General features: G+C 42.1%; 1 protein-coding gene across 4 annotated transcripts in view; it reads right to left on the bottom strand.

Moving 5' to 3' along the window:
• Nucleotides 1-13346, bottom strand: part of TAMM41 (TAM41 mitochondrial translocator assembly and maintenance homolog) — a 44359-nt gene extending 31013 nt beyond the window's left edge. For 2 of the 4 annotated variants that reach the window (XM_004443162.3, XM_087431520.1), the window contains exons 1-4: nt 12979-13346; nt 10245-10427; nt 6924-7016; nt 286-436 (exon numbers count right to left, since the gene is read on the bottom strand). In XM_004443162.3, coding sequence (XP_004443219.1) covers nt 286-436; nt 6924-7016; nt 10245-10427; nt 12979-13113 — 562 coding nt within the window. In that variant the 5' untranslated portion in view covers nt 13114-13346. Of the gene's footprint in view, nt 1-285; nt 437-3182; nt 3323-6919; nt 7017-10244; nt 10428-12978 lie in introns of those variants that run through there. The other 2 variants (XM_087431521.1, XM_087431522.1) reach the window with 2 other exon arrangements.
• Nucleotides 13347-14545: the final 1199 nt, after the last annotated feature.

Genomic DNA, 14545 nt, shown 5'->3' on the forward strand with positions numbered 1-14545 from the left:
TTATTATTACGGAAACTTTAAGTTTGAAATTGTTTCAAAATAAAAATTAACAACAACAATAAAAAGATTACCCTGGGGTAATCTATGTACAGATGTGGAAAGGAAGAGACCTTGGAGGCAAGGAGGCAAATCACAAGGTTCCTGCAATAACCTACACAGGAAGTGATGGGATTCAGAACTACGGTTGCTGCAGCTCCAGTGCAGGGTGAGGCGGCAGGATGTTTGCAGGGCTTTCAAACAACAGATCTCCTTCTTGCAGAAGATATGGGCATCAAATTTACTAACCTGAATAGGAGAGCCCGGCGATCTCGATGAAGAGGTCTTCTTCAGAAAAGCTTTCGGGGAGCATAAGGAAAGCAGCCGTCACAGCACTCTTCAGATTTTTATCAAGGGCTGACCTCAGAGCAACATTCTCACTCATTGCTATGATTTTTACCTGAAAAAAGCAGAACATTCAGAAGAAAAATTCCAGAAGCAGAGTATTGGTCAAGCTATGTGTTTACACATGCACTGGAGATGTCCCAAACCTTTAGCCCTGAAGATCTTGGAGTATTAGGCCAGTTGATATGAAATAATTATTATTCTGATAAGCAACCCGAGTTTCCTGTTTTATGCCAAAATTAGAAAAATCATGACACAGAAAACAAAATAAATATTTCTTTTTTTGTGTGTGTGTGAGGAGTATCAGCCCTGAGCTAACATCTGCCAATACTCCTCTTTTTGCTGAGGAAGACTGGCCCTGAGCTAACATCCGTGCCCATCTTCTTCCACTTTATATGGGATGCTGCCACAGCATGGCTTTGCCAAGCAGTGCATCGGTGCGCGGCCGGGATCCGAACCGGCGAACCGGCGAACAAGCAGAGCGCGTGCACTTAACTGCTTGTGCCACCGGGCTGGCCCCTAAATATTTCTCTTAAATGAAGAAATTTTCCATGGGTTTTGTAAAAGAAGTCAGCAGAAATGGAATAAATGTCCTTTGGGAAATTTAATATTTTTTATTTTATAACCTCATTGTTCTTCACTTAATTTTATGGTGGACAAAGGCATTTCACTTCTTTATTTAGAACTCACCTCTGTTCTTATCCATACATAACCTGAGCAGTTCGTGCTCTATTTTGAACTGATTTTGAATTTGACTAAGGAAAATTAGCTACAGCACAAAGAGCATAGGTTTTAGGGACAGGTATGGGCTCAAGTCCAGGTATTTACTAGCTGTGTGAATCTGGGCAAATTACTTGACTTCTCTGAACTTAAGTCCTCATCTATAAAATGTGGATAACAGACGTGCATCAAAGAATTGTTATAAAGACTGAATGAGATAATAAATGTAAAGTACCTAACGCACAAGTGAATGCCTTAATCAATAAAAAGGATTTTTCTCCTGAATACAGAGCAGAAACTGCTGTTGTTGACTTGCCCCGAATCCATTAAAATTTCCCCAAAAATTGCTCTAGTCTGCTCCGAGATTATCGGTTTTAAAGACTGCACTGTACTTAAGAGAATGTGTTCAAGTCCCAGCTCCATCTCCTTCTAGCTCTGTGACTACGGCATAATTCTTTATCAGTAAAATGGGGTTTAGAATCAAGCTCATAAGATTGCTGGGAAGATTAAATGAGATACTGCATATGAACTCTTAGCTGAAGAGAGCTTCCTCGTGTGTTGCTGGGTGCACAATGCAAGAGTCTCTCTGGGCCAGAGGTTCTCACCTTTAGCGAGCATCGGAATCACCTGGAGGGCTTGTTAAAACATCTTATTAGGCCCATCCTCCAGAGTTCCTGATTCAGCAGGCCTGGGTGAGGTCTGAAAATGTACATTTCTTACCAGTTCCCAGGTTATGTTGATACTGCTAGTCCAGGGACCACATTTTGAGAACCACTGCTCTAAGGTAAATACTTGGAAGTAGAATTGCCAAATTGCTCTTCAGAGTGGTTGTGCCAATTGACACTCCCGCCGTAATCTTTTTAAACCATCATGCTGCTTCTGACTGATTTTCTAAAGGAAAGGGTCTAGAAGTCTCTAATAAGGACTCACATATATCTGAAATGTATCCACCACATCTAAACCATTTAGTGCTGTCACCAAATTGTCCTCCTATTCTAGAAAATAGGGCTTAAGTTGCCTTTTATTTGTCAAATAGAGACAATTTCTGACAAAATTAAGATGACACATAAAAGACACATACACTAGGAGAAACTCCAAATTAAAATTCTATCAGACAGCAAGGAAAGAGAATGACGTATATCTCAAAGTATAGTTTCTTCTTTTTTTTCTTAATTGTAAAAAGCAACGTTATAAAACATAACTATTTTATAAATCAGGCTTAAGAACCTAAATTCTTTACTTTTGTCCCTACTTTTTTTCTAAGTGAATATTTATTTATAACATAAAAACCTCTCATATGGTAAGTAAGCCACTTTATTCAATATTACTACCTCCTCCTTTGTAATTACAAGGATTCACTAGTCCTTAATTAAGCCTTTCAGTATTTGGGTGAGTTTAGTATTATTGCAATCATCTGCAGAAAGCAAAACCAAGGAGCAGCCCAGTAGCATGACTTGCCCAAGGCTGCATAATGAGTTGATGGCAAAAATCAGGGTAACACCCTTATACTTGGTAAATCCAGCTCTAAATATTTTGAATTATTCTCATGCATTCAGTTAGGGGTCTGTTCTGGTTAACTTCTTATCTTGAAAGATGATTAAAACAAATGGTGGGATCCTAAAATAACTCCTGTGTTTATTCCTTGAATAACTTTCCCAAACCTGTATTCCATACAGAATCATGGATCTAGGAGGGCAACTTCCTCATCTTACTGACAGGGAATCTGAGGCACCGAGGGTTAAAAGATTTCCCCACAAGATGCAGTGGCACACTGGATGAGGACAAAGGTCCCTGATTTGTCCAGAGCTCCTTCCACAAGCCTGTGAAGCCTCTTTACCTCCAGGTCCTGCTCAATAATTCTTCATCCTCTCTTTTTTCTGGTGGCTTTTACAGAAACTCAATGAAAAGAGAAGCTATTTTGAGACAATAACAAATGAAAGATGCAAAGAAAAGCATGAGCTTGGGGAAATCTTCCTATTTAATGAAATGCCTCTTGTTCTCCAAGAAAATTGTTCTACTTAGGTTGCAGAAAAGCAGTCTGCTATTTAAGGTTAAGAGAGTGAAAATAAAAGCATCCTTACTCAAAGGAAAAATGTCAATTCAGAAGACTCTGCTACTGTGCTGATCTGGTTCTCCAGCGTGAGGTGAACTAGGAACTTGTCTCAGCAGCACTGTTATTTGTTGTTCAGAATGAAAAGCCAGTGAACTCTTGGGACACTGCCAGAGAGGCCTAAGAAAAAAAGAAAGCCCTCAGATTTGTGAATAGCTGTTTGTGTCTTACTGGGAATGCCCCGACCTGAACCGCATAGATAGCATTAGCACTACTGCCAAGGAGAAAGTCTTTACTGAAGAGAGGAAGGGGCAACGCTTGAAGCGACTTTCAAAAGCCCAGCTCAAGAGATTTGTGAGTACCTTTCAAGATAGAGAAAAAGAGAAAGTCACATGTGGTCTCTATAATACAGGTCACATGGAGACAGTACTTGAATTGCAAAGAGTGAAGTTACAGTTACAAAGAACACAGCCCTACCTAGTCTTGAAATACTCAACCACTAACCAAATGACACTTTCGTAGAAGTTTTCATTACAAATGATCAGAAAGCCTAATTTTTCTAAATGGTCACCCTTTGAGGACTGAGAAGAAACAATGAACATTAGAGTTGGATGAAAACTTATTAATTATCTACCTGTTGCACTGTGGGCTCTTCCAGGACAAGCAATGTGGTGTTATTTTATTCCTCTGGCATACACAGAGAAGAAACAGTTGTCTTTTGAATAAGAAAATGAATGGCGCAATTTTTGCATTTCAAAGGCTAGAGGCCCAAAGATTTGCTCACAGCTGGGCAGAGCCAAGATTAGTAAGCCAGGTTTTCCAATTCTTTTATACCATTCGGATTTTTCTATTTACAAAAAGTAAATCAATAAAGCTACAATATAGTGATGGTTGCAAAACTGTGACTATACTAAAAACCACTAATTGTACACTTTAAATGGCTGAATTGTATGGTATGTGAATTATATCTCAATAAAGCTACTAAAAAAGCCATATTACTAGCAAATAAGAGAAAATATATTGCAATGAATATATTAAATTAGAATCTTAGTGTGGCAAAATACCACTGCATGTCAACATGAACACTAAAAATTCAAGCCAAATTATCTACATGCTAAAACAATATGAAATATAAAAATCTAAACTTATGTTAAATAAATTAGCGAAATGACTATTAACATTACTTTATAGTTCCTTTGACTTAAAAAAGGATTGATCACAAGGTTCTATTAAATACTTAAAATTTCATGGTTTTATACTTGGAAAATGACTCAGAAACTTAGGTCTGCACTAGAAATAAAAATGGGTTAACTCCTGAATTATGAGGTAAGTTAATGGTAAAGTATGATAGAAATTTAATTTACACTCAACTTTTTCCAGAAATGTCCATCTTTTTAAGCAAGGTACTCCTTTATATTTCTTTTTTTTTTTCTTTTATTAATAAACTTTATTTTTTAGAGCAGTTTTAGATCACAGCAAAACTGAATGGAAAGTACAGAGAGTTCTCAAATACCCTCTGTTTATTCCTTTTAAAGACTTAAATTGCTAGTGATTGAGAAATTCTATTCTATTTGCAATATGGAAGAAAATTTTAGAGCTTCAGACAATATAATTTAACATAACTCCTTTTTTAAAGATTTTATTTATTTATTTTTTATTTTTTCCCCCCAAAGCCCCAGTAGATAGTTGTGTGTCATAGCTGCACAGCCTTCTAGTTGCTGTATGTGGGACGCGGCCTCAGCATGGCCGGAGAAGCAGCGCGTCGGTGCGAGCCCGGGATCCGAACCCGGGTCGCCAGCAGTGGAGCGCGCTCACTTAACCACCAAGCCACGGGGCCGGCCCCTATAACTCCTTTTTTAAAAACACATGAAAACAGGGCCGGCCCCGTGGCTTAGCAGTTAAGTGCGCGCGCTCCTCTACTGGTGGTCCAGGTTCGGATCCCAGGTGTGCACCGACGCACCACTTCTCCGGCCATGCTGAGGTCGTGTCCCACATACAGCAACTAGAAGGATGTGCAGCTATGACATACAACTATCTACTGGGGCTTTGGGGAAAAAAAGGAGGAGGATTGGCAATAGATGTTAGCTCAGAGCCGGTCTTCCTGAGCAAAAAGAGGAAGATTAGCACAGATGTTAGCTCAGGGCTGATCTTCCTCACACACACACACACAAAAAAACACATGAAAACAAAGAATTCACTCATATTATCACAATTCTTTCTTTAGACAGTCACCTATTTTTTTGGTCCAAAATGCTACCAATCCTTTGTTTTCATCAGATTTGTTCAAGTTTGATTAATATTTGCTGCCACCTAGAGGTAAATATAGTTTGTGTAAAGATAGTTATCACTGAGAATTTTTTGGTTAATAGTAAATAACAATAAAGCCTATTGTTTATGGACTTTCTAAAAAGTGATTTTGCTGAAGTAAAAATTACCTACAGGGAAGTGCACAAATGGAATGGGTTATAGCTTGATATACTCAAAAATATGTATATACCTCTGTAAAGCCCAGAGCAAGTGTTTCTGGATGTTTTAATGAGCTATACTATTAAATTTTAAAACCAAGGGGCGATGGGCCGGCCCCGTGGCTTGGTGGTTAAGTGAGCGCGCTCCACTGCTGGCGACCCGGGTTCGGATCCCGGGCTCGCACCGACGCGCTGCTTCTCCGGCCATGCTGAGGCCGCCTCCCACATACAGCAACTAGAAGGATGTGCAGCTATGACACACAACTATCTACTGGGGCTTTGGGGGGAAAAAATAAATAAATAAAATCTTTAAAAAAAAAAAAAAAAAAAACCAAGGGGCGAGGCAAGAGACTCTTGACAGCCCATGTATATCAATAAAGAGATTTTTATGACACAACCAAGCGAGCTAAGACTGTATAAATCTGTAATTTATTGCCATGACTGATGAAAGGAGCAGCAGCAGAGTCACTGTCTTGAGAGACACTTGCGAACAATCCATGTACCCTCTTGTGGGGCTGAGACCCTCCGACAGCACAGAGAAAATTTTTCCTTGCTGTGAGATTAGCACTGTGACTATTTCACATTGTTCTTAAACCATGAAAAGACACCTTCTCAGAAAATAGACTATGTATCTGCAAAAAAGAAGAAATGTGATCTTTGCAAATACTTGTCAAAAATTCAAGTCCTCTCCCACTTTTTTTCCTGTTTTAGTTTGTTTTCTGTTCTATTAGAGCCCAGGGAGAAGCCCACCCCCGAGAGCCTCCACGAGCCACCAGTATCCCAAATGAGGGAAGAAGTTATGACAGGATCTCACCATGAGCCTGAGGAGGGCAATAAAGGGGATCAGAATCTACTCCCTTTGGAATGACTACCTGGTTCATTCATTTGTTCAACAAGTATTTGCTGAATGCTTACCAGGCATTGTCCCAGGTACTGCTGGGATACATCAGAGGACAGACAGTGCCCCATGGCACTTATATTCTAGAAGAGAAGGTGATCTGGGTAGTGCTGATAGAGGCTCCACGGAGGCACTCGGCACCTCCTCTGCCATCCTCCCCCAGCCTAACTGGACCGACTCTGAGCCTGATTCATTCAGACAACTGAAGAATCTTTAGAGAGGGGGCAGGAGTCGTGCGGGCAATATCTGGATATTGTTTGGCCATGACTCTGTAGGAAGTAAAAGGAGTCTGAAACTCGCTCCTACTTCCTGGGGTTCCATCTCACTGCAATCACAAAGATCAAAGTAAGGTCAGGTTCAGAGAGGAGAGACGTCCTTAAATGTGGCAGTCAACAAAACACTCACTCACTGGCTTTTGGAGTCGTCCAGCAATGTATAAGTTATTCCAGTTGAGGAGATCTTCAATCAAAGTACTAGTGCTAATAACCCCATATTTGATAAGCTGGAAAAGAAAAGAAATGCACATGAAAAAGAGCAAAATACCATATTTTTACTAATGCAAATGCAAAATATAAGGAAATAAATTTCTGACTAGAATAGTACCTTGATTTCCGAAGTCACTCAAAACGCCTACCTTGTGAAAACAGACATCTCCACCAAAACCCTTTGCAGAGGATTAGTTTCCAAGACTGATTTGTCCCCTCAGGTCTGCCAGGTGAAGTGACCACTATGTTTTTATTTTATTTTATTTTTTTTTTGCTGAGGAAGACTGGCTCTGAGCTAACATCTATTGCCAATCCTCCTCCTTTTTTCCCCCCTTTTTCTCCCCAAAGCCCCAGTAGATAGTTGTATGTCATAGTTGCACATCCTTCTAGTTGCTGTATGTGGGACGCGGCCTCAGCATGGCCCGAGAAGCAGTGCATCGGTGCGTGCCCGGGATCCGAACCTGGGCCACCAGTAGGGGAGCCCAAGCTAAACCGCTAAGCCACTGGGCCGGCCCAGTGACCACTATTTTAACTTACGCTCTTGCGATGTTAAGGCAGAATGGCTCTTAGAGGCTATCTAGTATTGGTCCTCAATGGACTGGAAATAAAAAACTGGTCCTTCACCACAGACAGATTGAGACGTGATGATACAGTTTATGCTTCTCATTTGAGAAATAAGAAACCTGAGGCTCCGAGAGCATAAATGACATGACCAAGGTGGCACCATTAGTAGCAGAGTCAAAATTAGGTCCCTGGATTTCAGTCCGGGCTTCCAATGTTTGTTTCATCACAAAGTCCAAGAAATTTTCTTTAATTAAAAGTTTTCACTGACATGGTTTACATGGTGAATTTCTCTTTTGCTACTATTTCAAACACTTTTATAATTACAAAGCAATACCCAAAAATAAAACCTCTTTATCAGTGCTAAACACATAGAATTATGGTCAAGTTCATTTCAAAAGTAATTTGTACAAACCCTGAATGTAGTTGTTCCAGGTTACAAAATCCAATTTGCTTTAAAAAATATCTTCAGACTCACTCCTGAACTTCAGTATCCAAACAGCCTTCTCAGGCTGCACATATCTAAAAACTAACTAAAGAATTTCAATTAAAAAGTACAGTCCCTTGGGTATATAATTATGCTCAAACATTTGGCTACTGGAGCTTGTAATACTGTTTGAAACTACTAATTAAAGATAGGCTCAGCATAATATTAATTATGGGGAAAGAACAAAGCTACGTGTTTGGCATGACTGAAGTGGATGTGGAAGGCTGTGCTGAATAACCTTCTTCCCTCCACTCTGGCCACAGCATTGCAGAAAGCCCTTCTTGCTGCAGGCACGTAACAACTGGGACATAATGAAAACACCACCAGCCTGGAAATTGGGAGTCTGTCACTAACTTGCTGAATGACCTTATGCAAGTCATTGCCTCTGTCTGAACCTTGGTTTCCTCATCTGCAAAACACAGTTGGAACAGGACTGGACTTCAACCAGGAAAGTAAATATGTGGCTCAAAGGCTATGCAGACATCACCAATTAATCATAGCACTCAATCCTGCCAAGTTCAGATAGGTCTTCAAAATCCTTCTCAAGTCAGTACTCCAACCTCCTGCCCTTCAAAGTGTGGTCCACTGATCTGTAGCATCAGCATCACCTGGGAGCTTGTAAAAAAACGCAGAATCTCCGGCTCGATCCCAGACCAACTGAATCATAATCTGCATTTCAACAAGGTCCTCAGGTGATTCATCTGCACATCAAAGTTTGACTGCTGTGAGCAATCAGCAGCATGAACAGAGTTGCCACAGCTGGCAGAACCCGTATGTCACCCCTAGCCCAGCTAATCTCTAGGAGGCATCTGACAGCCCCCCACTGGTCCTCTTAGGCTAGGGTCCTGCCTAGTTTTTGAGAGCTCTCTTAGAGATTGGACCCCTTCATCTGAAAGACAGTTTGGCAGGGTTTCTGCTGTCAGACAACTCTCTGCTGGGATCCGTGCATTCTACCTGCTCTCCAACACCCCATCATTAAATTCCACCCACCTGCTGGCACCAAGAGGTTCCTATCACTTGGCACCACATGCTCCCAACTACTGATGATACCTTCTTCACTTCCAACTTTCTATTGGGAGTGTCTGCCCCCCGTACACATAACATTAATCTCCACCCTGATCCTTAACGGGCCTGCCTATTCCTCCCACTGACCAAATCAGCGGTTCTCAAACTGTTTTTCAGACCAGCAGCATCAGCATCATTTGGAAGCTTCTTAGAAATGCAAATCCTCGTTGCTAAGAAAGTAAATCTTTTTTTTTTTTTAGCAGAGAATTGATTTTTTTAAAAGATGTTTCCAGCTTTACTGAGGTATATTTGACAATCAAAAATCATATATATTTAAGGCATACAACCTGATGAGCTGATATACACGTACACTCTAAGAGTAAATCTTAAAAGTTCTCATCACAAAAAAAAAAATTTGTAACTATGTGTGGTGATGGGTGTCAACTAAACTTATTGTGGTGATCACTTGCAATATACACATATCAAATCACTGTTGTACGCTAAAACTAACACAATGTTATATGACAATTATATCTCAATTAAAAAAAATGCAGGGGCCGGCCCCATGGCTTAGCGGTTAAGTGCATGCACTCCGCTACTGGCGGCCCGGGTTCGGATCCGGGTGCGCACCGACGCACTGCTTCTCCGGCCATGCTGTGGATACAGCAACTAGAAGGATGTGCAGCTATGACATACAACTATCTGCTGGGGCTTTGGGGAAAAAAAAAGGAGGAGGATTGGCAATAGATGTTAGCTCAGAGCTGGTCTTCCTCAGCAAAAAGAGGAGGATTAGCACGGATGTTAGCTCAGGGCTGATTTTCCTCACAAAACAACAAAAAAAAATGCAAACCCTCAAACCCCACCCCAGAGCTACTGAATCAGAAACTCTGGGGGTGAGGCCCAGCAACCTGTGTATCCAACAGGCACTCCAGGGGATTTTAATGCACACCAAAATTTGAGAACCACTTGGCCAAAGACAAAAAATTAAGAAAGTCATGCCTCACCACCTTCTCACACTACAATCACAGTCAAGAGAAGATGAGGACTCCAGTTATTACTCTGTTCCTGAGTTCAAGACATCCAGCGGGAGTGTGAACATTTCCTGACTGCCAGAACATACATGTTTAGCTGGTGTTCTAATAACAAAGGTTAACAACCACCCAAGTTAAGACAAAGGCTGGAAGTCACTTACCCTCCCATCGCACATGATCAGTGTATTGTAGTAAACTCCAGCGCCATAGTTATTCTGGACAGTTGTGATAATCTTTGGCCCAAAAACTTTTAGGAAAGAGTAATGGTTCCAATTTTTCTTCAGGTTCTTTGAATGCCATGCAACAGGGTTGTCTACTGTGAACACAAAGTCCAGCATGGCATCCTGGGAGGTGAAAAAAGAGAACGATTTTAGTTTTAATTCCTAGAAAGGCACCTAGATAGAGTGGAAAGCTCTAAAATTCTATGCCATTATGATTAACAGGAGATCTGGGGTTCTCATCAGAAATTTAAGCAAGTCTCTGGAACCAATCTGAGCTCTGTTTTCATCAATTCAAATAATAACAGCAACGCTGACTTAACACGTGTTGTGGCGCCAGCACTCTTCTCAACACTTTGTATATTACATGTACAGTAACTCACTTTATCTTCAAAACAATCCTACAAGTAGGTAGTTACTATCCCAATTTTATAGGAAAGGAAACCAAGGCACAAAGTAAGTTCCTTGCCCAAGGACACATAGCTAGTGAGCAGCAGACATAAGCAGTCTGGTTCCAAAGTCTGAGTGCCTAACCACTATGCTACACTGCCTTTCAGCTAAATGTGCTTCACTTGTCTTCCAGACCGAGTAACAGCCTATGGGTAAGCTCTATAAAGAATTATGTAAAGGGAAATAAGTTAGTTTAACTCTCACCCATTCACCAACCACTCACTAAGCACCTACAATGAGCTCTGATAGGTCCTGGGGTAGAAGTAAAGAGCTCAGGGTCTCCTGGGAAGAACAGACAAATTATCACTGATCTGACTTGATAGAGGAATGCAAAATGTACTAACTTCATTCAGAATGAGGCCAGGAGAACAGGAAGGAGAAATTTTCCTATAAAATTACATTCAAGACTGATAAATCTGAGTCTTGAAGAATGTGCAAGAGTTAAGCAGGCTTGGTGGAAGTATTAGAAGCATGGGGAAGGCAAGGGAGCCCTGTTAGAGGAAAATGCTCCTGTGGATATGAGAGCAGGACAAGTTCTGGGGGATGCTTTTAGTTTGCTTATGGCTGGAACAGAACACTGGCAGAGAGTGGTAGGAGATGGGACCAGAGAGGGAGGCTGGTTGCCATGCTAAGAAATTTTCCTGCAGAAGAGCTCATTGGAGGGAGGAGAGACTAAGGATAGGGAAACCACATGGAGGCTAAGTGCAAGATTCCAGGTGAGAAATGAAAAGATATTAACTAAGGCACTGAGGCACTGATGTGAGACAGACTTAGGTGTTAGACTCTACAAGACTTGTTAACTTGTAGGGAATGAGGGTGAGGGAAAGAGAAGGAAGGACCTTTTGTTGGAGGGAATTCCAGGTCTGCTCAAAGGAAAACGTTCATGGAAAGATAAAGAGGCAGCTATAGAATCAGGTGGCTAAGACCTGCTCTGAGTTTCCTATAGTGTGATCCACAAACCACTGGTGATACTAAAGATCTGGGGTGGATATGTTTTTAAAAAATTTATAATTATGTTAATGTATGTCAGGAAGAATAACTAGCCTATAATAACCTATAATTTCTTATATACCTATCTACAATTTCTCACATGCTGTCAATTTAAAGACAAGCAAAACACTACTATATGTGGAAAACAGGAAATCCAAGCAACAGTGTAGATGGCCTCACCAGGAAGTAAACAGGCAAACTTTAACCAGAAGACAGATTACAGCCAGGTATCCAAATCCAGGAGGCCCTATTGGAATCTGCGCACTTTCATTCCCTTCGTTTATTAAAGATGACAGTGAACTGTTAGGCTGTGCATGAACTATAGCAAGTAGAAATCCAGTTCAGAATGTGAGTTATACACACACAAAATATCTCTATTCAGACTCTTGCTCCTTTTATGTTAATTCAACAAAAGCTCTAAAGCCTTGCCAGAGAAAGTCAATAGCCTCATTTAAGTGGAAAACATTTGCCTTCTATTCTTCTGCTATGTCTTGAATCTTGTCTCTACTTTGAAAGCAAGAGCTTTTTTCCTCTACAGAAAAACAAAATCTGGGATAACAAAGAAAACTGCACCCTCACTGCCATTGTGCTCAGCCAACTCTGAAGCCTTACAGCGCCTAGTCCTAAACAGACTCTTGTTAAATGTCCTCAGCATGGATAAACATACTGGTTACCCACTAACTTTGGCTGTTAACTTCACTGCACCTACTCTGGCCCTACAACCAGTCTGTCGGCTTCCTGAAGTCAAGCGGATCATTTTATATTTTCTCCTACAGCTACACGTGTGACTTTCAAGCTCGGCTGTGCATTTAAATTACCTAGAAGGTTTTTTAAATTCCTGAAGCCCAGGCCTCATCCCGGGCCAATTAAATCAGAATCTCCACAGGTAGAATTTTTTAAAGCTTCCCTGAAAACTCCAATGTTCTGCCAAGGCTGAGAACACGGAACTAGCACCTGGCAAGTATCTTTTCCTTTTTTTTTCTTGCTTCTGCATCAGCTTTTCCCTCGGTATAACTTCATCTGCCGCTCTAGACCGAAATGGACTCGTAAACTTCAAAACCCAGCTAACGCTGTCGGTACACTAGGAACACTTTCGAACGGTTTGTACTTTGCTAGTTGATACGTGGAGCGCGCAGAGCGGACAGGCAGCTCAAGGCCTCTGGAAGGATCCAAGGAAACGGGAACTCGTGAGAACAGGCCGATTCCCAGCGTGGGGCTGGCCGGGGGCCGGGCTCACCTTCTGGTTGGAATTGGCCCCCGCCTGGCGGTACACCCCGGAGCCGTAGGCGAAAGCCAGACTCAGCTCCTCAGGGAAGTGAGACAGGATCTTTCGTAAGCCCACCCCCGAGCTCTGCAGCGCCTGCAGCGCCATGGGGCCGAGGTTCAGGGACGAGGACCCTAGGTGGCGCAGAGCGGGGCAGAGGACAGCGGGCAAGAGGATGCCACGGTTATACGTGGGGAGATGGAAGTCGGGGACCGGCCCCAACGGGAGAAGGGTGGGTCCGTGGTGGGGGAACTGGAGGGACCGGCAAGGACCAGTGGCGGTAGGCCACTCGGAGGCGCAGAGATGCGCCCAGTGCAGGCTCGGGGGCGGGCAGCACGCCTGCCGGCCGAGCGACCGACCATCTGGGGCCACGCCTTTCGCACGCACACACGCTTCAAAGGCGCAAGAGAAGTCGCTCGCCAGCGTGGGGTGATGCAGGGGATTTGCAGAGACCCCTGGTGGTCGGAGGAGCGCACTGCAGGCTAGCGGCCTGGGACTGTGACTTGGTAAGTGGGTGGGGGAGAGTGTCAGCTAACTGAACTGCTTTTGAGCCTTAAGAATCTTTTTTTGTTCTCGCCTCAAACCACATTTTAATAAATGATTATAAAATCATGCATGTGTATCGAAGAATTTTAATGAGGGGAAATTCACATAACATAAAATTGTACAGTTTATGTACAATAGAGTGGCAATTACTTCATTCACAATGTTGTGCAACCATCGTCTCTAAAATTGCAGAAGATTTTGAAGGTTTAGGAAAACACAAATAAAATTAAAATCATGCCCAATTCCAGCATCCAGAGATTATCATTGTTAATATTTGGCTGTGATTTCTTCCCATTACAGACTTTTTCAAATCCTATGGCGGATATGAAAGTGCTCCATAAGTTGTAAAGGACGGCACGATGTTCTCTGATATTTGTATTTAATTTTAAGGGTAAAGAAGAGTCTTTGCCCTTTTGTCTTGGGGCTTGGTCTCACAAAAGGCATATTAAATGCAGTTTATGGAGGAAACAGGACCCCAGGTGAGAGCTCACCTCTATGTGTAACTGGAGAAACCTGCTCAAGATCACAGGGCCATTCATGATGTAGTTGAAGTTCCAGGACAGAGACTTTCAGATACTCTTTCCTTCTTCCCCAGTGTACAATGCCTCTCAGAAATAACGGAAGTAATAATATCTAACATTTGGGTTATGTTGATGCATTTCACATGCATTTTTCATTGAGTCCACTCTACTGCCCTGTGGGAGGAGATTATTGCCTCTATTGTACAGATGAAGAAGCTAAGGCTTAGAGAGAAAAAGCAGTGTGCTTAGGATCACATCAAGCTATGGGAAAACTAGAGCTAAAACCCAGGTTTGGCTCCACATCCTACAGTTCTACTCTGTCCTTGAAGGGTTTTGAGCAAAGACTGTGGGACTCAAATGTTAGCCTGGATTGGAGCCGGGAGAGAAGAGGTGAGGAGACCAGTTAGGAAGCTGTTACCATAGTTGCACCACGAACTAAAGACGCCAGGCCTGGGGTCATAGAGGCGGGGATG

Source organism: Ceratotherium simum, chromosome 5, assembly GCF_057802395.1.
Source record: "Ceratotherium simum simum isolate JZ-2026a chromosome 5, ASM5780239v1, whole genome shotgun sequence".
Lineage (NCBI taxonomy): Eukaryota > Metazoa > Chordata > Mammalia > Perissodactyla > Rhinocerotidae > Ceratotherium > Ceratotherium simum.